This window comes from Microcaecilia unicolor, chromosome 6 (assembly GCF_901765095.1).
Source record: "Microcaecilia unicolor chromosome 6, aMicUni1.1, whole genome shotgun sequence".
NCBI classification, from domain to species: domain Eukaryota; kingdom Metazoa; phylum Chordata; class Amphibia; order Gymnophiona; family Siphonopidae; genus Microcaecilia; species Microcaecilia unicolor.
In genome coordinates this window covers 104,457,615-104,482,207 of record NC_044036.1, presented here as the reverse complement: position 1 = coordinate 104,482,207, position 24,593 = coordinate 104,457,615, and the positions used below count along the sequence as shown (strand labels likewise).

The window sequence follows — 24,593 nt, the reverse complement described above, 5'->3', positions numbered from 1 at the left end:
TGACTTATAATTAGAAGCAAATCTTAGTTACAGTGTCAAGAGTTAGCACTTGTTGCATGGGTTCTCTGCACTCTAAAGCCATTGGTTCTCGTTCATTTACAATGTCAAATAGACAGAATCCTTGCTATAACTATGAGAGATTGCAAATTAATTAATATCACTCATGTAGTCTTGTGTGTTCTTACGTCCTCCTCCATAGGGTATAGTACAAGTCACTCCAGATCTTCAAGTTTCTCTGAGCTGAGCCACAGGAGAAATACCTCTGTGGGAAGTACATCCACAGGAATTGGAAGCATCCCAGAGCCATGTGAGGAGGATGAGCCAAAAGTAGCCAGTTCCAACCCTCAGACACCTGACAAAGAAACAGCATTTTCAGAGAAACTGAGCAGGTATAATAAGTAGGCCTCGGAATAACATACTTCCTTGGGAGCAGCAAATTCTGTCTTGCAAATAGATTTAGATTTTATTGCACTTTAAAAATTAAATTTTTGTGTTCAGCTTATTAACTATTAAAGAGTGCTGGAAACTTAACTTGATTTGTCTGTTTAGGCATCCAGTGAAACAAGACTCTGTGGAGTCACAGTTGAAACGGGTCGATGCCACTAGGGTAGATGCAGATGACATTGTTGAAAAAATATTGCAAAGTCAAGACTTCAGCCTAGATTCCAGTGCAGAAGGTATAGTATGAAACTAACAATAATTTTGTCTTGGGATAAAAATGAACAGCAACAAAAATCTCAGAGCATTTTACCTTATGCTTTTTCACCACCAAGGATGTACAGAAAGGATTTTGCTTATGTGAATGAAATTTCTATCTTTGAGCTGGACAAGCCAGTTCCTGTAGGCTAACATGCCAAGGGGTGTGGGGGTACTAGTACTTCTTCTTTACTGGACCCAATTTCAGTTCAGTTGTAGCCAGTTCCAAAGAAGCCACCTTTGTACTAGTAATGACCCTTCCCTTCTTGGTTTTAGACCAGCCCACTGCACAAAGTCTGTTCTTCACCTACTAAGGTCCATATCACCTCTCTTTCCCACTTTTCCACAGTTCTGGTTGTCCTGGGCTTTTGTGCTGCATCTGATTTGCACTTTAATGATATAAGCAAGGACAGTATAGTGTTCCAAAGCAATACCGTGGAGCTTGTCTGCCTAAACTGAACACAGCATTAACAAATACTTCAGCCCCTAATTTCAGCTGCTGTCACCAAGCTACTGAGGCCAGATGTTTATTATCGATTAGGACTCAGCTAGTCAGCTTGTTTCACTTGGCTACAGTGCATGTGTTTTATAAGTAGGATCTTTATCTTCCCTTTCCTGAAACATGCTGCAGAATCTCAACGTGTCAGCTTGTTGCCTCAACTTCTTGTACACCTTTGGCTAATTGGTTATTGTAAGGTCTTTTTACTGTAAGAGGATACAGCATTAAAAGATTTCATGTTCTGCTTTAATTCCTCTCTGGGCAAAAATATTTGTATTTGATTCACTGGCTTTCCTAATACAATGTTTGAAGTTTTGTTTTGTAGAAAATATTTTTAAAACTGTTTTCCTGACTCGCTTATTTTTCCTTATTCAGAGGAAGGATTAAGATTGTTTGTGGGACCTGGTGGGAGCACTGCCCTGGGAAGCCACCTATCAAACAGGTATGAAGCTTTTCCCACAGTGGAAATGCACTTTCTGGAGAATGTGCTAATTAGAGTGACGTGGAATGGCTGAATAGGGAATGATTTAACATTTCCTTTCAAACAACATTAAATCAAAAGGACACTACATTAAAGTAACAGCCAGCAGTTTACAAACAATAATGGAAAGTATTTTTCTCATGCAGTGCATAGTTAAGTTGTGAAAACTATTGTCAGAGGATGTGGTCAAGGTGACCAACATAGCGGGGTTCAAGAGAGGTTAGGACAAGTTCCTGGAGCAAAAGTCCATAAAAAATTATACTTGGGAAAGCCATTGCATATCCTTGAAAAATGTACTATGAGAAGTAGATCTACGTTTGTGGTCTGCTGGATATTTGAGACCCTGACTGGCCACTGCAAAACACCAAAAAAGAGGGGAAAAAATGCCTTCGAAAAAAATTAAAATGAAAAAGTAGTAGGAGAGTACCAAAAAAAGAATAAATAATAAAAAGGACCTAGGAGTCGAGGAATGACAAACAAAGTTTTTTTTAAATAAAAACTAGATAGGTCTGTATACGAACAATTTCTCAAAACTGGAAATTCAGAAGGACACATCACGGTGCTCTTTCAACATAACCGCTTGCATCAGGAATCATATCAATCTGAGTAGTTCTAAGTATAGGTATCTTGTTGGAGGTTAAATGATCCTCAAAGAGGAAAGTATCTATGTGAAGGCTTTCTCTGCTAAATGCTCTGAGGAGAGTTAGTGTCAGTATTTTCATAAGTAAACTACAGCTCTTTGAGAAGGTAAGTTTTCCATTTGAAGCTATATAATAGTAAAGAATAGCATAATGCACTTGTGGGAGATATCTTCTTGTTCCAGCAGGTTCTTAACGCATAGCTGTCATCTTAACACCCATTTCAGCAAATGTCTAACTTCCCACCAGCCCTTGCCAGGGGTGTGATTACAAAATCATGATGGAAATAACTTTTTAAAACTGAAAACATATTTTCTTCTGAGTGTTTAGCACAGGTTTCAACTGTATTTAAACTTAGATGCTTCCTTTACTGAATATTAAATTTTTTTTAACAATATGCAATGTACAGTTATCCTTGTCTACATTTTGTCCCTGAATTGTGTAATCAGTATAGTTCTAAACAAATAACACTGGAGAGAAAAAAAAAAGCCTCCTATTTATCCCAGAAATGGATCTGACCAATACTTAATAGTTGATTCAGTTAGTGCCTCACTGGTCCATTGGGAGCTAGATCTATCAGATTAATACACTGTGCACTCGTGTATGCCCAAGAATAGTTGGACAGCTACTAGGCTAAAAATCAAAGGCTCTGTGTGCTGAGGTTTATGATGCCAAAACATTCAGGCCTCTTTTTATTCATGTTTCTCTTATGGTGAATTTGAGAAATTGCTACATAAACATAGTAATATAGTAGATGATGACAGATAAAGACCAAACTAGTCCATCCAGTCTGCCAAGTTAAAATTTATCAGTGCTGCTTGAGTAGATTATGTATAAATTCCCAACTGTCATCATGCTTCATGCCTGATTTTTGACTCTTTCCCTATCAATTCCCTCTATAGAAGGGTTTGTGAACCCATTCTCAGGACACACTTAGCCAGTCGTGTTTTCAGGATACACACAATGAATATGCATAAAATAAATTTACTTGCAGTACCTCCATTATATGCAAATCTATCTCATGTATATTCATTCTGGATATTGTGCTCTGTGGCCTGGGTTGAGAAACTCTGCTCTATAGCCGTCCAAAGAATGTCGAAAATTTTGCTTCAGCGATGGTCTTCACCATCTGTCAGGCCATTTTTAACCTTGCCGCCTTCAGCTGTTCTTACAAGACTAATATTTAAAGCCAAAAAACAGTTGCATGTTTTTTTAGAGTTAGGTTATGATTTTTTGAACTGGGTAGAGTGATACTGCCTTGTAAACAAACTTCTTTCCTTGCAACTGGAAAATACACTTACAGAAGGTAGTAGACGGGAAGGTGGTAGAACTAGAGGATATGAATTGAGGTTGAAGGGGGCAGACTCAGGAGTAATGTCAGGAAGTATTTTTTCACAGAAAGGGTGGTAGGTATGTGGAATGCCCTTCCACAGGAGGTGGTGGAGATGAAAACGATAATGGAATTCCAAACGTGTGTGGGATAAACACAAAAAAGAATCCTGTTTAGAAGGAATGGCTCTACGGAATCTTAGCAGACATTGGGTGGCAACGCCAGTAACTGGGAAGCAAAACCAGTGCTGGGCAGACTTCTACGGTCTATGCCCTGATCGTAACTGAATAGATAGGGATGGGCTGGAGTGTAAATTTAAGGGGCTTCGACGTTAGCTTCAGAACTTTTAGTACAAGAACAGTGCTGGGCAGACTTCTACAGTCTTTGTCCTGAGGATGGCAAGGATTAGTCAAACTCTGGAGTGGAGGAGTGGCCTAGTGGTTAGGGTGGTGGACTTTGGTCCTGGGGAACTGAGGAACTGAGTTTGATTCCCACTTCAGGCACAGGCAGCTCCTTGTGACTGGGCAAGTCACTTAACCCTCCATTGCCCCAGGTACAAATAAGTACCTGTATACAATATGTAAGCCGCATTGAGCCTGCCGTGAGTGGGAAAGCGCAGGTTACAAATGTAACAAAAATAAAAAATAAATATAAAGTATCACATACCATGTAAAATGAGTTTTATCTTGTTGGGCAGACTGGATGGACTGTTCAGGTTTTTATCTGCTGTCATTTACTATGTACATGAGGCTATGTAGGATAGTATGTAGGACTTAAAAAGGTCAAGCGTGACAGGCAAATTTTAAAAGTATGAATGTAAAATAGACTCCACTCATTTATTCAGGCCCTTGTTTAATTATGTTGACTCAGCAGCAGAGCACTATGAATTTCCTTTTTTATGATCTGTGTATAGTATCCATTCCTAATCTGTCCAAGCACAGAGATCTTTTTCAAAATTTAGTGTCATTCATATTCCACGATGCTGTAGTATGTGTTTAGTGAAACTAAGAGTCATGGAGTTGTGAAAACTGATCAGTGACTAGTTTTGTTCCATCATGATCACCTCATATCTTTTCTTCTGTTACCTTAAAGATGAATCCTGTTGGCGTGAAGGAATGATTTCTTTGAATTTTCTTGTTTTAGGATGGGAGCTGGAGCGTATGAACAAGTTGTGATCAAACGCTAGGAGAGCCAAGCTGGAGTGCCTGTGGAATTCTGGAGTGAATAATCTGGTTTTATTTCACTATCCAAACACTCGTAAAATGCTTAGGTGGGAAAGAATAGCTAAGGCTGTGCAGAATGCCAAGCAGGCTTGGACAGGATGCTCAGACTGCGTGTGCCTCGCACTGTAACGCCTGCTATGGTGCTGAAGCAATGAGTAGCTAGCTGTGCCTCGTAAAAGTGGTTGTTCCAAATCTTCCATCATATTGGAGGAATGTTCCTACTATCTACATGTAAACTTGAAGCATCTATGTGACAAGAATGTGTGGTATCTCTTTAAAAAAAAACAAAACATTTGTCTAGGTATCTGTGGTTTCTAATAACCTGCTCTTTTGAGAGTCTCTTTTTTAAAGAGCAACTTGTATTTCCACACAAACAAATTTAATGAAAGAGCAAATCTGTTTAAAACATACGTCTGCTCCTTAAGCAGATTTTTGTTCAGAAACATCAGTGCTGTGCTGATTAACTTCTATCATTTAATATCACAACATAGAAAACTTGGAAGAATGCTTTTAGATAGTAACCTGCCACACTTTACATGTATGTGGTCTAATCTGCATCTCAATGGTACTGAATTCATAACAAGTTGAACCTCGATCTAAATAGCAAAATGAACCGGAAATGGGTAATTATGGTTAGACGATAGTACACAAATAAGTTGAGCAATGATGTGCAGTATGTTTTCATAGTATTAGTATTATTTTAATATTTGGGGGTTTAAAATCATCACAGTTCTTCTGATTTTTGTCCCAGAGTAATTGATTCAATGTTTTTATATCAGGAAGTTGTCATATGGACCGTTGCACTCGTAAGTCTACAGACTGGTCCTAGATCATGAGGCATATTTTAATGTTGCCAGATTTGATCATTTTCATTTAACAGAGCTAATAAAACGCCAGTCGCATATTAAAATAGCAAATGTTCCTTTCAGACTATCCCTCTGTCTTTGAGAGATGTGAGCCATTAGGCAAAGCGTCAGAGAGATCTCAGAATTATAAACATGAACAACTGTGCACAGTCTCGCCACTTTTTAAGAGACTAATAACAACACAGTACCTCTGGATCATTTTCTTCCTGAAAAAGGATGTTCATGGTATTGTAAATGTGGTCTTCAAAATAAACAACTGACTAGGAAGACCCCCGGACTATCTTGTGGTGCATGGTTTAATGCAGTGAAAGCAGCTTACCATCCTGTCAGCCTTTGTTTCAACAACTCTGAAAAAGTATCGCCATCACCCTCCCTTCAAAGATGTTGTTGAACTGACATCTGCTGAAATGTTAGGATGTGTTTTGCTGGCTACATTTACTATTGCACCACTCATTTATGACTGCAGAGATAAACACTGTTTAAATATGCACAAATGGAATAACTTGATTTGAAAGGTAGTTAATTGCTAGTTTAATTCAGGATAGGTTAAAACATAATTTTAGATTACCTATTTTATAAGTTGAGTACTTTCAGGTCTTCACTAGTAATTTTGACATTTTTTGGTCTTGGTTTATTCCAGAAGGTATGGTTTATCTTAATTCATACTGGATGAAGAAATAAATTTGAGGGATTTTTGTTGTTGTTTTTTTACATTTGCAGAGTATTTTGTAGTTTTGTGAACATACGGTCTTTGTAAAGAGGCATTCTAGCCCAACCAACACAGTTTAAAATACCTCCCAGGGGCTGGAGATATATGAAATTAAAATGCAGCACCCATGCACTCAAATAAAGAAATTGACTTTCAAGTAAAAATGATTTCACCAGAAAATGAGAGCTCTTCTCTTTGTGGTACACTTAGCCCCCTGCCTCTCATGCCAAGTCCATCAGAACTGCTGCCAGAACTCTGATTCGTGATGGGGTCCACAGGACTACGAAGGAAGAGTGAGAGTTGTAGGAGCATGCACCAAACCAAAATCACAAAGTTTTCCTTTTGAGTCGATAGTGTTTTCTATGACACCACACACGTCTGGATAGCATTTCATGAAGCAGATCTGTTGAGTTGGTTTATTTGAAGTGCCTCTAATATTGTTCAGTGCTAAATATGTGTATTAGTTTCATCAGCTCAATAGCAAAAGAAGCTTAATAGACACGAGTTTACTACAGTTAGAGAGTAAATGGATGCCCAGGAGAAGAATAAGTATTTAGAAAGTACTAGCTACTTCTCCCTTATTTTCTGAGTCAGAGTAATAGAGGAATATTTTTCTATTCCCCATAGATTTTTGGGCTTTAGGGGATTTTATTCAGTTTTACTATTTTACTTGGATTGCATTCCTTGGGGAAAGTATATAAAAAAAAAGTATAAAGTAAATTAGCATTTTGTACAAAAATATGCAAACAAATTATATATAGAAAACAACTATTGGTAAAATCAGATATTGCCAGCAAATGCTTTATTTTGAGCAAGTATCTTTCTTCTTTAAAAAGAAAAAACAGATTTAAAGTTTGAATTATAGGTTAAAGTAGCCTAAAGGTCTGTTTTTAAAATGTCAAGTGATATAAACCCAGGTGGAGCAATGCATTTCTGTTTGATGTTTAGCTGCAACATAGTTTGGACTTCAGAGTCAGATTTCTTCAACACTTGTACCGCTAAAAACTAGTGAAAACTTAAAAGGATGCCCTCACGCTGAGGTTTGTAAGAGTGAAATGGGCGGCTGTGATTTAAAGTGCAGATGTCAGATTATCATTTCATTCCTTACAGATAAGGGTGTGCTTGTGTTCTTGTACAGGTGAATTTGTGATGAAGGCTGACTCCTCCATGCTGCTGTGAAATTTTCCTGTGTAGAGAAACATGTAACATTTTACTTTTAAACAGTTAACGTGTAACTGAGTTGTATGTTTGAAACTGTAAGTCTCTTTTCTGTTATATTTTGTATTTTACTGTGCCCTGCATCTCTTAGATGGTTCACCTGGATAACTCTGGTGCCCTTGCTGGTCGAGGGCTGGAGGAACCATTTCTGAAATTGAACTTCTAATAATAGCACATCTCTCCCACTCCTCTCCTTTCATGACACATCACAATAGAGCCCATTTCCCATCATTCTGTATATAAATGGACCCAAATCCCAGAATTTGAGTGGTGTGCCAGGAACTTTAATGTGGTAACTGACTGCAGACTCTTTGCCAGGTTCCCTTAGTGAAGATTCTCTGGGTCCCAGGTATAGATCTCAAATTTTAGAAACGTGAGTTAAGCTTACACTAATTTAACATGGGCATAATGTTCTCTAAACCCCCAAAAAACCTACTGAATAGGACCTGATGTAGGTTGAAAGCAGAACCAGGCTCTTAAGAGTTGAGGACAAGGGACTAATTAAAGCAGCTCAACCAGAATTTAGTCAACTGTTAAAATATTCTTTATTCAGATCCCAACATTTTTATTCTGATTCATATCTCATTCTCAAGGAGCTGCCTTGCCAATCCATTTGGCTGCTGTTGACTTTAGTGGAGGTTCTTGCTGGTTACTGTGGCAGATCCACAGGCAAAATGGATGTCCAGCAGCTGAAAAGGGAGGCACTGCAGTAATGTTTATAAAAGTGCCTTTGACTTCGTTACAAGCAAGGAACATGGCTAAGAAGATTGTGCTGGTGACAACTACTGGAGAACAGAGTCGAGGTAGAGAAGGGAAGAGACCTTTGAAAACAGGGGTCCTGGCTATAGTAGAATGTGTGTACCTTTTTAATCCTCATGAAAATATGCAAAAATACATTATAGGACAAAAGAAGACAAATTAAGGATAAGACCCAAAGATAGAGCACCGAAGAATTTGGGGAAATCATTGTTCTGCAGAAACTCTTAATGTTGCTGATGTACTAATGCTTTTCAGTGAACAACTAACCACTTGAAGTGCATCAAAGCAACTAGAGATTTATCTATGGCTAGAGAACTGTATTTTCATTCTAAAATACACTATACCATCTCTGTGAGTTTACCCCTAAGGTGTACTCTTCCTCGTCTTTGTTACAAAATCAGCATTGAATTGCACTCCGGTCTGTCCACTGTCTTGGCTGAAATGAAGATGAATGGCTCTTTTAAAGTGAGTCGGGAAATGAGAGCATGTTCATTCATTGAACAATCCATTGGCTAAATTTATTTATTAAGTCTGATCATAAGTTACAAACGTAAAAGTCAAACTCACCAAATTGAAATTTTAGAAGCCCGCTGAAAGAATTTTTTTTAGAGAGAAAAGCCAGAGGCTGCTGATTTTGTTTCAAAGTGAATAAAGAAAGATCAGTAAAACTAAGAATTTGCCCATGTATGGAAATATTATAGAACCAAGCCTAGCAGAGGCATGACGCTGCCACCCCAGTTACCCATAAAGCACACAAAAGGTGAATAGGAGGGTGCTTTCAGGTCTGCAGCAGCCCATTTTGCAAATAACAACTATCCATTTCCTCTCTAAATACTTTTTTTGTTATCCAGTTGGGTCCTGTGGTATTGTCCCGAAAAACGTTAGCATGTGTTTGTGTGTGTGATCTATTTCTGACATCATCAGAACACAGCACCAGACCTAGTAAGCAGCCTGTACTCCACTGCACCTTCGCTTCCAGTTGCTTGTAAATTCTTGAGTGACAACAGGTTTGTAGGCTAAGTTGTTGCTGTTGCCGAGTGACAGGAAATGCACATGATTCCCAACATTTCATGTTTGATTTTGATAAAATTCTCTCTATATATATATTGCACATGACAGTGTACAGTTGGTTTATTGTTTAAATGTGCATCAGCAGAGCTTGTGTATATGATGCAGTGATCCCATAAGTATTCTTTGTTACTTGGAAAATTACTGTCATATCTGAAGAGACTGTGTGAGTTTTGCATCCCTGTTAAATAATGACAAATTCTACAAGCAACTGACATAATAAACATTTTTAGGAAAGCTGATTTTTTTTTATTGTAAAGTATTTGTAATAATGTAAAAGTGATGTCTTGTATGTTAATAAAATTAAAGTCTTAAGGAAATCTAAAAATGTACTCTGTTTTTAATTTCCCTGCCCTTTAAGATTGACTTGGGAAAATCCACTGCTTATTTGTTAGGATAAGCAGCATAAAATATGTGTTACTCTTTTGGGATCTTGCCAGGTACTTGGACTTGGATTGGCCACTGTTGGAAGCAGGATACTGGGCTTTATGGACCTTCGGTCTGTCCCAGTATGGCAGTGCTTATGTTCTTATGTTATACAAGTAAAAAAGGCCCGTTTCTGACACAAATGAAACGGGCGCTAGCAAGGTTTTCCTCGGAGTGTGTGTGTTTGGGAGAGTGTATGTGAGAGTGAGTGTTTGAGAGTCAGAGTGAAAGTGTGAGTCCAATCCATGCTCCTCTGTCACCTGGCCCCTCCATTCATCCCTATCCAGCAATTCCGCTGTCTCCCTGAGGCCTGCCCTGCAATCCATATGCATCCATGGCCATCTGTCCCTTCCATTCATCCGTATCCAGCAATTCCCCTCTCCATGAGTCCTGCCCTTCCAATCCATGCTCCTTTGTCACCTGGCCCCTCCATTTTTCCTATCCAGCATTTCCCCTCTCTGCCTGAGGCCTGCCCTGCAATCCATATCCATCCATGGCCATCTGTCCCCTCCATTCATCCCTATCCAGCAATTCCCCTCTCCCTGAGTCCTGCCCTTCCAATCCATGCTCCTCTTTCACCTGGCCCCTCCATTCATCCCTATCCAGCAATTCCCCTCTCTGCCTGAGGCCTGCCCTGCAATCCATATCCATCCATGGCCATCTGTCCCCTCCATTCATCCCTATTCAGCAATTCCCGTCTCCCTGAGTCCTGCCCTTCCAATCCATGCCCATCCATGCTCATCTGTCACCTGGCCCCTCCATTTTTCCCTTTCCAGCAATTGCCCTCTCTCCCTGAGCCCTGCCCTCCCAATCCATGCCCATCCATGCTCCTCTGTCCCCTGCCGCCTCCATTCATCCTTTTCCAGCAAGTCCCCTGTCTCCCTTCCATGACCCCCCCTTGCATCCATGCTCCTCTCTCTTCCATGTCCCAGCCTGGGCCGCCCTCTTCTTCCCCCCCCCCTTCGCATCCATGGTGTCGTTTCTCCCCTGCCCTCCCGCTCCCATTGTTTTTCTTTTGTGGCCACCCTCTTCGCTCCCCCCAACATGGTTTTTATGTTTTTTTCTTGTTTTTAAATGTACCTCCGTGGTTCCGGCAGCGAAGCATCAGGGAAGGAGGCGGTGCTCCCGACGTCTAGGTTTCCCTTCGCTGTGTTCCGCCTTCTTTTGACGTCATCCTTGACGTCAGAAGAAGGCGGAACACAGCGAAGGGAAGGCTAGACTAGAGCGCCGCCTCCTTCCCTGACGCTTCGCTGCCGAGCGTTGCGATTGGATGAGTGTCATTGCTCCGCCCTCGACGTCATCACGTTTGACGCGTGGGCGGGGCAGACAATGCGATCTCACCCCCTTCACTTTTGGCTAACAGAGGCTTCATTCGAACGTTGGAGGTGCGTTTTATATAGAGAGATTATATAGAGCTCAGAATTGGCTAAAGTCCTGTTGATGATCTGTGTGTTCCATGTACAACAGAATGAAACATAAGGTGAGTAGTACACATTAAAGAGGATGTACTGGAAAATCTGCTTTAAAGATGCCTCTACTTTGTCATTCAGAGTCACTGCCTTCTGTTTCACTTGTATTTTTCACGTCAGTCTATGAACAACGTGTAATTGAAATCATTTCTGTTTGCTCTGTGAATCATTATCTTTGTGCTCTTCCTTTGCAAGGGTCATTGGGTAAAAGTGATATCAGTGCTTTGGGGTTCATGCACATCTGTGCACTTTGTTTTGGCTCCCTAAGGGAAGCCAACTGAAAGGAAGGAGAAGAATATTTTGGACTTGCACCCTTTTCAATAGTAGTTCAAAGTGAGTTACATTCAGGTACAATAGTTACTTTTGTAACCCTAGAGGTCTTAGTCTAAGTTTGTACTTGAGACAATGGAAGGTTAAGTGGCTTGCCCAAGATCACAAGGAGGCACAGTGCATTTGAATCTGACTTCTCTGGTTCTCAGCCTGCTGCTCAACCCATTAGGCTATTCTTCCTTACTCCAAGGATAGAGAACCCCAGGCAGCACTGGTGGTGGTACTACTACTGCTGCTGCCGCCACCGCAAGCCATCTGATGTACTTCCAGCAGGAGGTAAAGGAAAAGTTCAGCATTTGAAGCTAAAAAAGACAATGTGCGCTGTCTTATTGGCGAGGTAGGGCAAGAGCAGAGATGAGGAGTGGCTAAAGAGAAGGGCTGTTGAAGGAATGAGAAGCAGGGGAACTGGTAAGTGCACCTCCACATAATATGTACACTCAGAATTGGGACCCCCCCCCCACCCTGTATTTTCATTTGTATTGGGGATGAATACAGATTTTCTGTCCTCTCAATACCATACTCAACACACACATAGCAAACTAACATCTACCCCAAGAGCCCAAACTGATAATCCAACTTCAATGTGCCCTACAATGCCAATACACCTCCTATTGGGAGGCACAGAACAAGCTAGCAGAATACCTAACCTCAGTCATGCATATAAAACACTGACCCTCACCATAGGAGCCAGTGTTTTGAGTGCTTGAGCACCTCCAATATTGAACACATTTCTTTAGTTTGGGGAAGTGTACTTTCTGTTGGGGCACCCTTGAAAAGTTGGCTCCTATGACCCTCACCAAATAGAGAATAAGGGACCACAGACTAGAAATAGAAAGATGCAGACAAAAACTGAACTGGAAACCCCTAGAAGCCAAATTCTGTATGCAGTGCAACATTTGAAAAGCAGAAATGCATGTCCTTCTGCACCATACAATCTGAGATATATATTTCCAAAATTAGTAGAGAAAAACAAAGATTCCTCCCCCCTCCCCCCCCCCAAAACAATGAGCAAGAGAAACTGGTTTATGATTAATTTGGTATTTATTACAACCTTACAATCCAAAAAAAAATACATGTATAGGAAAGGAACACCATAATATGATAGGACAGGGGAAAAGAAACACAAATAAAAGCAAGATAAATATAATATACAAATGAAATCTATACACAATTAAGTCAGAGAGGTGGCTTTGCATCCCTCATCCAAGTACTTAACCTGCAGAAGGAAAGGCAAGATTGAATAAATAGGTTTTTTAATAGAGTTTTAAGGGGGAAGTTACCAATGTGGGCTGCTATTAAGTTTTGGGGTTTGTTTCTTTTTTTACTGTTATCCCAGGTAGTTAGTAACTAAGGGGGCTCATTTTCAAAAGAGAAAAATGTCCAAAACTCATAAAGCTGCATTTGGACAAATCTCAAAGCATCCAAATCAGTATTTTTGAAACCTATTTTGCAGACGTGTATCTATGCAATTCATCTGCACTGCATCCAAATCACAAGGGAGCGTTTCAAAGCGGGATTAGGGTATGCTTAACAGTTGGATGTTTTACAGCCATAATGGAACAAAACCGAAATGTCTAGGGCAAAAACTTCAACGTTTTGAACTAGACCTGTTTTTCTAATTAATAAAACAAAAAGGTGCCCTAAATGGTGGGTGCAGTGCCCTGTAGACAGATGGACCCAGGCCCATACCTCCCCCTACCTGTTACACTTGTAGTGGAAACTGTGAGCCATCCAAAACTCACTAAAAACCCACTGTACCCACATATAGGTGCCCCCTTCACCCATAAGTGCTATTGTAATGGTGTACAGTTGGAGGTGCTGGGTTTTGGAGGGCTCAGCAGACGAGGGAGCAATGGTGAGATGAGTTCCTGGGAGCATTTATATGAAGTCAACAGCAGTGCCCCCTATGGTGCCCTATTGCTCCCCTGGGATGTCTGGGGGACCTCTGCTAAAAATGTTGGCCCCTCCTACATCCCAATGGCTTGATTTTGTGTGTTTTTAACTTGTGTGGGGTTTTTTTTTAATTGCCTAAAACGATAAACACACAAAGCACAAAACCTTGTTCAAAATGGTATTTTTGGAAAAAAAAATTTGGATTTGGGATCTTTAGCACAAGATGTCTAAAGTCTGACTTAGATGTCATATCGAAAATGCCCCTCCACGTTTCATTGCATAAAATGGGACCTGTAGTAAAGTTGCAAGAGTTAGTGGTAAAATAACCCATGTTAACAGTAGCCCACGTCAATAACTTGTAAGATTATACACAAGAGGACGGAGCCCCCAATATGTAGGGGTATATTAGAAGGATAAACTAATATTGTGAAGCGCTGCATATGACTAGTAGCACTATAGAAATGATTTATAGTAGTAGTAGTAGTTGTAATATATATAGGTATGTTTTATCAGATAATCACCACAAAAGCAATTATTTTGGACTCGTTTGCACAGGGTTGACTATACCTAGTTGGCCCAATGGTTAGCTAGCTGTACCAATTAAAGGAACAATGCCACAGATGGAATATATATTATTTATTATGAATAGAAAAATATGGGGTAAATTGCAAAACATTACAAAGATATATGATTATTCAAACGGACTATCTAAATGAATGATCACACTAATCACAAAACTGTGATATCCTGATGATAATGAAAACTTACACAACTAATATGTCTTATGCAAAATACTGTTAGCAGCTGAATTCACAGACCACCAGTCCTAAAAACCAACCAATCTGTCACAGATAAAACTGTGGACTAACTACACCCAGATCCATAGGTAGTATATCCTGTTATCTCACCTAGCCGCCTTATGGCAGACTTCCCATGGTAAAGAAGTGGATTCCTCCTCTGAGACTCAAGCTGAAGACCCAGTGAGTCTCTCAGTCCAGGAATAAAGTCCAAGGTTGGCATTCTGGATACAGATGGCACAGACTTTCGGGTGATGCCGTGTATTGTAGCTGAATTTACCTTTTTGTTACAAGATACGTAGTTCACTGGTGTAAGAAATCAGTCTCTTGCTCTCTGAGAGCCTTCTAACCTCCAGCAAGTCTTCTGGTCTTTTTCTTTCTGTTCTCCTTCAGTCCCACATTGGCATCCATGGGTCAGATGATACCTATGGACCAATCACAGACACGGTGTAATGTCCAGCCAGATTCATGGTCATGAAGAGAGGCCTTTGTTATAGCAATGAAACTGTTATCAGATGGCATGCAAACCTCCCTGCTGGATCCCATACTCCTGGAGCCATCTGTGTGTCTCCTCCATTCTTCCCAGGAGATAATGTGACCTTGGATGAAGTCATCTTAGTATGCCCAGCAGTAATTTTCTTTTTATAGAAAAGCTGGTTTCTGATGGTTACAGATGTATTCAGGGCACAGGCTATAGAATCCATATTGTTATAACAGAATGGTTCAGACTCGTATAGGCCAAGTACAGCAAAGGATCACAGGTAAAGATTCCTACAAACTCCTCCCCCCCCCCAAAAAAAAAAAAATTTGCTATGTGAGCCTTCTGCACATAGATCATGAAGGTAGCAAATTGCACAACACTGGAGCAAGAAAGAAAAATACTGAAAAACTGTATGGTCCTGGGGGAAGGAGAGGCAGCAGAAACATGTTGTATTTTGCCTGACCAGGTATAATACAGTCCAAGAGCCTGGGAATGGTTATTGACTTCCCTGTGCATAGTAATCTTATTGTTATATTTGTGAATTATCTCTCTTCTGTCTTTTTTTTTTTTACCTTAATTGCTAAACTTTTTTCCTTTTTTGTTATTTACCTTAACTGCTAAATGAATTACTTCATTGGCATGACAATTCTAGATAGCTTGCCAAAGTTATTTGAACGCTAGTTGGATGAGAGGGAAGAGGGGAGGAACAGTAATGAGGCAGTTGCTGGCACCAGTAAAGCTTTCTGATGAATAATGCAGAGGAAGCATGCTGTCACAGAGAAAGGTGCATCTTGGGATACATCCTGCTTCAGACCAGAAAAACACAAGATAAATGCAAGTATGCTGATTCCTAGTCTTGAAAACAAAGTAATTTAAAAACACCCAGCAGAAAAGAAAACAAACCTGTTCACAGCTTCTAGCAAGATAAAAACCATAGTATGTATTATCTGTGCAAACGGTATTTCCCCTTTGCTGGATTTTTGCTCCCAAAGGATTAGAATAATGTTCAGATATTTAGTGTACATAAGAAACCACTGTTTTTACTGGAACTGTCTTCACTGCTTCTCCTGTACCAACTTTACAGGAAATTTGTGTGTCTATAGCATATTTTATTCTACTGGAACAAAGGACATCCCCTGACTGCTGATATATAATAGGATACACATGGTTAGAATAATTGTAAATGAAAAGCAAACATAATGGATGCTGACTTGAAGTTAGAGTGTCAGGATTTTCAGCATTTCATGGTGTCTGATTTTTTGCCTCGTCTTGATACTAAACTCAAGACATTTGAAACTGAGGCAGGCCTGCACATGCTGAGACGTGTGGATAAGTTAGGAAATGAGAACATGTAAAAAGGAGAAGAAAAACAAGTATTGTTAAGTACCTAAAAATAAAAGTTAAATAGAAATATTTCTCAAAATTGGCATGTGTGCACATTCCACTGTTGCTTTAAAAACAATTTTCAGCTTTCCCTGTAGCCACCACTTAACCTCTGAATTCTTCAGTGGTTGTGAACATATTTTTCACGGGGTAAGAGCTGCTAAGGATGTTGCTTACAACAGCCATTTAGAAATAATTGTTCCAAATATATGGCTTTCAATTGAATTTGATCAGTATATGTGGGGTGTCATCTTGGATACAGTGGAACCACCAGTACGGCAAGGATTCCTTTCTTCCTTCATGGCTATAGATTGCTTCTGTATGAACTGGAAGAGTAACCTACATGAGGCTCACTGCTCTATACTTTCCCGAATTGCCCCTGGATCCCTATTTAATTAATATATTGGCCACCCTTTAATTGTTGGGTGATGTGGCAGGTTTAAGTGATAGTTTATAGACTGCTAGTAACAGGTTAGCAATTTCATGTTTGTTTGTTTGTTTTTTTTATTTCTTTTTATTGTCATCAGTACAAGATCTTTTAGAACTCTGGGGTGATATCCAGCCCTCATGTGTTGTTACTCTTTAGTTTGTACATCTAGAAGATGGCATGCTCCCTCAGGTACTGAAAGAATTCAAATATGAAATTGTAGATGTGCTGTTAGTGATCTGTAACCTACTGTTAAAATTGTCCATAGTACCTGAAGATTGGAAGGTGTATTTTTAAAAAGGGATCTCGGATCAATCCGGGAAATCACAGACTGGTTAGCCTGACATTAGTGCCGAACAAAATAGTGGAAACTTATCCTATATAATAATTCTCACCTCCAACGTTCTGAGGCTGCCTGGAACGCAGTGGCATTTCTAGGGGGGAGGTCCACCCCGGGTGCACGCCGCCGCTGGGGGGGGTGCCGTGCGCCTGTTCCTCGTTCGTTCCATGCTCCCTCTACCCTGGAACAGGTTACTTCCTGTTCCGGGGCAGAGGGAGCATGGAACAAATGACGGACAGGCACGCGCGGCACCCACCCAGCGGCATGCATGCGGGTGGGGGGTTCTTTCGCGGGGGCGGGGTGTCCTTTCACTGAGGGAGTCGCGCTGCACCTGGGGGGGCGCTGCACCTGGGGGGGGCATCGGCAATCCGCCCCGGGTGTCAGCCCCCCTAGTAACGCCACTGCTGGAATCATGGATTCCGCCGGATGTGGTCTGCTTCATGGAGTAGATCAAACTGACGTCAGCAGCAAACAGCGACACAGCCAGGAGGAGAAGTAGGGAAACACACGGAGCGTGTTTCCCTACTCCTCCCCCTGCCTAGGAATCGCTCCACACTGGCTGCCAACCTCGGAGTTCCGAACCACCCGCGCACCCTAACCGCCCTGGAAAACCCACCGCTGCCCTCCCTGTTCTCTCCAAGTCCGGCCCTCGCCACTTGCAATCCCCACCGGCCGGTAGAAAAAGAAAGAAGAAACCCAAAACAAACTGCAAAACGCGGCTCCATAGATAGCCATCTGCCATTGGCTGTCGTCTGTACAGCCGCTCCTCCTCTCCCCTGCACGTCATTGCCCCTGGAGGAAGACCCCGGAGGACCGCTGTGACGTCAGAGGGGAGAGGAGGACTGGCTGCAGAGATGACAGCCAATGGCAGATGGCTGTCTATGGAGCCGTGTTTTTCAGGTTGGTTTTTTTTTCCCCATTTTTGTCCTTTTTTTTTTGCCGCTGCTGCTCAACAGGAGAAGCAGCAGCGGCCACACACCATTACTATTGGGGGTGGCAGGGGGGGGGGTTCATGTGCCCGGGGGGGGGGGTAGGGGCTTGTGTGATGCGCAGGGGGAGGGGCTTGGGGGATGCGCTGAGGGGGGGCAGGGGGGAGGAAGCATTGCTAGCGCCCGTTTCCTTCACAACAGAAACGGGCCTTTTTTTACTAGTAAAGAATAAAATCACTGAACACATAGAGAAATATGGTTTACTGGGACAGAGTCAACATGGATTCAGCCAAGAGAAGTCTTGACTGACCAATTTGCTTAATTTCTTTGCATGAATAAACATGGAAAAGGTAATCTGGTTGATGTAGTGTACCTAGGTTTTCAGAAAGCATTTGACAAAGTCCCTTATGAGAGATGCTTAAGAAAATTAGGGTCATGGGACAGGAGAAAGTGTTCTGTTAACACTGTTGTGGATTAGGTATTGGTTGATGGATAGAAAACAGAGGGTAGGGTTAAATGGCCAGTTCTCTCAGTGGACGAAGGTGGAGTACTCCAAGGATCGGTGCCCAGCTCTACCACCGGCTGCCTTTCAGGTGCTGTGGAGGACTTGCAGCTCATCTGCATATCCTTACAAGCCTTCTCCGGGGTGACACCCAGGTCCACTCCGATCTACTCAGGGCCTCCGCTCTAGGTGCCGCGCGGCATTTTTCTCTTTACATCTAATCTTTTTCCTAATTGCTAAAGTACCTCAGAAGTACCTCAGTCGTTTATGGCCCCTATTCACATTCTCTTCCTAGCCCTGTCCCTTCCTAATCTTTTCCCTCACCCCCTACCTCTCTCCGCTACAGGAACTCACTGCCCATCCATCGACTTCATCACCTCACCTTCTCTCCTACCCTCTTCCTCCATCTTGGCTTACTCTCAGCCGGTGACATCAATCCCAATCCTGGCCCCCCTCACCAACTATTATCCCAACTCTACAGATCTCACGCGACCTCTCTAACCTCATCTCTATTTCTCTACTCCCCTCCTCTTCTCTGCCCTTCTCTTGCGCCCTATGGAATGCCTGCTCTATCTGTAACAAACTCCCCTATATCCAGGACCTCTTTATCTCGCGTCACCTCCATCTGCTCGCCATAACAGAAACCTAGCTCTGCCCTGATGACTCTGCTTCAGTCGCAGCCCTGTGCCATGGCGGTTATCTATTTTCACATACTCCTCGCCCTGCTGGTTGTGGGGGCGGTGTTGGACTACTTCTCTCTCCCTCCTCCAGATTTCAACCCCTTCTTCCACCTCAATCTCACTGTTTTTCCTCCTTTGAAGTCCACTCTATCCGCCTTTTCTCTCCTCTGCCTCTTCGAATAGCGGTCATTTATTGTCCCCCTGATAAGTCCCTTTCATCCTTTCTCAGTGACTTTGATGCCTGGCTTGCCTTCTTCCATGATCCTTCCTCCCCCTCTCTCATTCTTGGTGACTTTAATATTCCTGCTAATGATCCTTCCAACTCTTATATTTCCAAGTTACTCGCTTTAACGTCCTCCTTTAATCTCCAACTATGCTCCACCTCCCCCACTCATCAAAATTGTCATTGTCTTGATCTCATCTTCTCCTCCAACTGTTCACCCTCTAGTTTCCTTGCCTCTGATCGTCCCCTCTCTGATCACCATCTTATAACTTTCACACTTAAATCTCCTCCCTCCCAGTCCCATCCTATCTTATCTAATTTATCTAGGAATCTTCACGATATTGACCCTTCATCACTATCCTCCCATGTTTCAAACCTCCTCTCCACTGTGGCACCATCCACGTCTGTCAATGAGGCTGTTTCTTCTTACAACAATACTCTATCCTCTGCCTTAGACACTCTTGCACCTTTGATGATCCGCCCTATAAGGCGTACAAAACCCCAACCTTGGCTGACTTCTAATATCCACTACCTATGTTCCTGTACCCACTCCGCTGAACGCCTCTGGCGGAAATCTCGGGCCCTTGCTGAATTCTTACACTTTAAGTTCATGCTGACCTCCTTCCAATCTGCTCTTTTACGTGCCAAACAGGATTAATATATCCAACTGACCAACTCTCTTGGCTCTAACCCTCTACTTCTCTTCGCCACATTGAACTCTCTCCTCAAGGTGCCCCCTCCCCCAACTCCCCCTTCATTATCTCCTCAGACCCTTGCTGAATTCTTTCACGACAAGGTTCAAAAGATAAACCTTGCATTCTCTACCTTGCCACCTCTCCCTCTACTAGTCCGTTCTTCTCTCTCGCCTTCCCCTCATTCCCTTTCCGCCTTTCCTGAAGTTACTATTGAGGAAACTACACTTCTTCTTTCTTCCTCAAAATGTACCACCTGTTCTTCTGATCCCATTCCCACCCACCTTCTTAATGCCATCTCTCCTGCTCTCATTCCTTTTATCTGTCACATTCTCAACCTCTCACTTTCCACTGCGACTGTCCCTGCTGCCTTTAAACATGCTGTGGTCACACCTCTCCTTAAGAAGCCTTCACTCGACCCTACTTGTCCCTCTAATTACCGACCCATCTCCCTCCTTCCTTTTCTCTCCAAATTACTTGAGCGTGCTGTTCACCGCCGCTGCCTTGATTTTCTCTCCTCACATGCTATTCTTGACCCACTACAATCTGGTTTTCGCCCTCTCCACTCAACCGAAACTGCGCTTACTAAAGTCTCCAATGACCTATTACTGGCTAAATCCAGAGATCAATATTCCATCCTCATTCTTCTTGACCTTTCCGCTGCTTTTGACACTGTCGATCACAGCATACTTCTCGATACCCTGTCCTCACTTGGATTCCAGGGTTCTGTCCTTTCCTGGTTCTCTTCCTACCTCTCCCTCTGCACCTTTAGTGTTCACTCTGGTGGATCCTCTTCTACTTCTATCCCTCTGCCTGTCAGCGTACCTCAGGGTTCTGTTCTTGGTCCCCTCCTCTTTTCTAATCTACACTTCTTTCCTTGGTTCATTAATCTCATCCCATGGCTTTTCCTACCATCTCTATGCTGATGACTCCCAAATCTACCTTTCTACCCCTGATATCTCACCTTGCATCCAAACCAAAGTTTCAGCGTGCTTGTCTGACATTGCTGTCTGGATGTCTCAACGTCACCTGAAATTAAATATGACCAAAACCGAGCTTCTCATTTTCCCCCCAAACCCACCTCCCCGCTCCCCCCATTTTCTATTTCTGTTGATGGCTCTCTTCTCCCTGTCTCCTCAGCTCGAAACCTTGGGGTCATCTTTGACTCTTCTCTCTCCTTCTCTGCTCATATCCAGCAGATTGCCCCGTCGTTTCTTTCTTTACAACATCCGTAAAATCCGCCCCTTTCTTTCCGAGCACTGTACCAAAACCCTCATCCACACCCTTGTCACCTCTCGTTTAGACTACTGCAATCTGCTTCTTGCTGGCCTCCCACTTAGTCACCTCTCCCCTCTTCAGTCGGTTCAAAACTCTGCTGCCCATCTCGTCTTCCGCCAGGGTCGCTTTACTCATACTCATAGGCGCCCCGTATAAGAGGCTTGGGGAGGCTAAGCCTCCCCAGCCCAATCTTGACGTTCCCCTGGCTGCTGCCCTCACAAACGCAGGGCTTCCGTAGCAGCCAGGGAGCTCTCCCATCGTCCTTCCTGCTCTCCCCGTCGGGGAGTCCCCCACCAGCAGCTCTCCTTGCCCCCCCCCGCGCATTACCCCAACCCCCCGCCAGGGCCCACCCAACATCCCCTCGCAATTTGCCTGCCTCTTATCTTCACCCGTACCCGTCAGCGCTGCCTCACTGTCTGCCATTCATTTTCACAGGCAGCTCCATTCCCGCTCCCCTTTGCCACGTCCACTCCTCCAGCTCTCTCTGATGCACTTCCTGTTAAACAGGAAGTGCATCAGAGAGAGCCAGAGGACGCGGCAAAGGGGAGCGGGAACGGAGCTGCCTGTGAAAATGAATGGCAGGCAGTGAGGCAGCGCTGACGGGTACGGGTGAAGATAAGAATGCTTTAGGGAGTCAGGGACCGAGGCAGCATGCTGGCTGGTAGAGGTGAGAGAGGGAGGTGGGAAATGTTGGGGGGAGATGCATGGGGAGAGAGAGGGAGAAATGCTGGATGGGAAGGAGGACGGAGGGACAGATGCACATCAAGAGAAAAGGGGAAATGTTGGAACATGGATGTGGGAGGGAGGGAGACAGAGAGAGAGATGCTGTATGGAGATGGGAGGGATGCTATAAGGGGAAGAGGAAGAAAGAGATAGATGTTGGGCCCAGGGTGCAAGGAAAGGAGATACTGAGAGTGATATGGGCAGTGGGAGAGAAGAAGGAGGGAAGAGAGGTTGTACATGGGGATGGATGAGAGGGAGGGATAGATATACACAAGAGGGGAAAGAGAAAAAGAGGGAGATTTGTGGATCCAGGGAAAGAAGGGAGTGAGGAGAAATGCTGGATATGGATGGAGGGAAAATGGCTGAATTTAAGGGCTGGATTGAAACAATTTGAGGGCAGATGTTTAAAGTGCAGAAAGGATAGGGACAGGGCTACAGATGGTAGATAGGATGCATAAGGACACAGGAGGATGGTGGACATGGTGCGAGAAAAAATATCAAATGAAAAGAAGACACTGCGTAAAACAGAAGACACTGGGACCAAAGTGAATAGAAAAACTAAATGATCAGACAACAAAGGTAGAAAAAAGCATTTTATTCAGAATTTATTAACTGGAATATGTCAGCTTTTGGAAATATGCATTTGTGATGTTTTGCATGTAAGTTTCAATTTTTCTAGTATTGCTGCGTGCTGAGTCTGACTTCTTGAGGTAACTTTCCAGTTCAGTATTTTTGCCTTCATATCTGTTGTGTCATGTGTTTTTCATGTGTGATCAAGGTGCAGTATTCTGCTAGTGTGTAGTATTTTCAGCCCTTTTTGTTTTTTTTTTGTTTCACTAGGTTGTGCACTGATATTTTAGAGCCCGGTATAATTACAATGCTGCCTTTCCACGCATAAGGTTGTAGCTCGTCCTGTCCTTGGAATTAGTACTGTTATGGTTTGGTAAGGTTATGAGTGTGTTTTTGCACAAGTTTGTGTATAGTGTTTTCCAGTGGAGAAATTGTGTATTGGCCTTACTGAGGTGGCACCAAATCATCAGAAAGGGTTTTAGAGCCTAAATCATGACACACTACCTCTTGAAGGATCTACATACAGTCGTTTATAAAAGGAGCTCATTGTGAACACTTTCCACCCTAAAAGGGTGTTTTGTGGCTCTGCATGAGAATTGTGATATTATGATCCCTTGTTTCATATTGTTGACGGTCTGCATTTTCCGTATGGGTGGTATATTGGTTTATTAGAGTCTGCCCAGTGTTATGGTACAGTAAGGTTTATGGGTGTGTTTTTGTACAAATTTGTGCATAGTGTTTTGCAGTTGAGCAATTGTGGTTAGTACATGCTTTGAGCAACCACTTTATTCTTTGATATATGATACATATTTAATATCTAAATTTAATAAAAGGTATTAATTGTGACTTATTTTTACTTATTTTTTTTCTGTGTTGTCAGACAATTATATATGTAAGCCCCGCCCCTGGCCCCACCCCTAACCCCGCCCCTTTAGCCTCCCCAAACAGTTGGGCCACCGACCGCCTATGCTCATACTACCCCTCTCCTCAAGTTGCTTCACTGGCTCCCTATCCATTTTTGCATCCTGTTCAAACTTCTTCTACTAACCTATAAATGTACTCACTCTGCTGCTCCCCAGTATCTCTCCACACTCGTCCTTCCTTACACCCCTTCCCGTGCACTCCGCTCCATGGATAAATCCTTCTTATCTGTTCCCTTCTCCACTACTGCCAACTCCAGACTTCGCGCCTTCTGTCTTGCTGCACCCTACGCCTGGAATAAACTTCCTGAGCCCCTACGTCTTGCCCCATACTTGGCCACCTTTAAATCTAGACTGAAAGCCCACCTCTTTAACATTGCTTTTGACTTGTAACTACTCACCTCCACCTACCCTCCTCTCTTCCTTCCCGTACACATTAATTGATTTGATTACTTTATTTTTTGTCTATTAGATTGTAAGCTCTTTGAGCAGGGACTGTCTTTCTTCTATGTTTGTGCAGCACTGCGTACGCCTTGTAGCGCTATAGAAATGCTAAATAGTGGTAGTAGTAATACAACAGTGTTAGCTGGATTAAAGTGTCTTTGAGACGTGAGGTGTAAAAGTAGCTACCACCTGAAGCAGCACATAGCACCTTGTCTGGTGCTTTTTATTAAAGGATTTTTGAAGGTATATCTCCTCTCTTGGTTTGTCATTTTGGTCAACCTCTTCTCCTCTTTAGCATTGTTTGCTTTGCCTTAGAGGTGCTCTTCCTGTTTGTTTCAGGTAGCCATGGATGCCATATAGTCTACTATCCAGAAGCAGCCTAGCCATATAGAAAAATGATAGTTTGGTAGGCAAAGCTTGACCAAATGCCTTGTTTCCAACTGTGGACCAGTCTAAGCAGTAGTGAAAACTGAAGATATGACATGAGGCCCAAGTTGCTGCTATGCATATGGTACTGAGCTATCAAACTAAAAGAGGAAGAACAAAAAAAAAAAAAAAAACCCATACAGCGAAAACAAATTCTTTCATTAATCTTCCAG

General features: G+C 42.5%; 1 protein-coding gene across 1 annotated transcript in view; it reads left to right on the top strand.

Annotated features, from left to right (window-relative positions):
- Positions 1 to 9,809, top strand: part of FAM102B (family with sequence similarity 102 member B) — a 192,954-nt gene extending 183,145 nt beyond the window's left edge. Inside the window, exons 8-11 of the mRNA XM_030205201.1 lie at positions 200 to 389; positions 550 to 677; positions 1,571 to 1,637; positions 4,788 to 9,809. Coding sequence (XP_030061061.1) covers positions 200 to 389; positions 550 to 677; positions 1,571 to 1,637; positions 4,788 to 4,830 — 428 coding nt within the window. The 3' untranslated portion in view covers positions 4,831 to 9,809. The remainder of the gene's footprint in view (positions 1 to 199; positions 390 to 549; positions 678 to 1,570; positions 1,638 to 4,787) is intronic.
- The last annotated feature ends 14,784 nt before the right edge of the window (positions 9,810 to 24,593 follow it).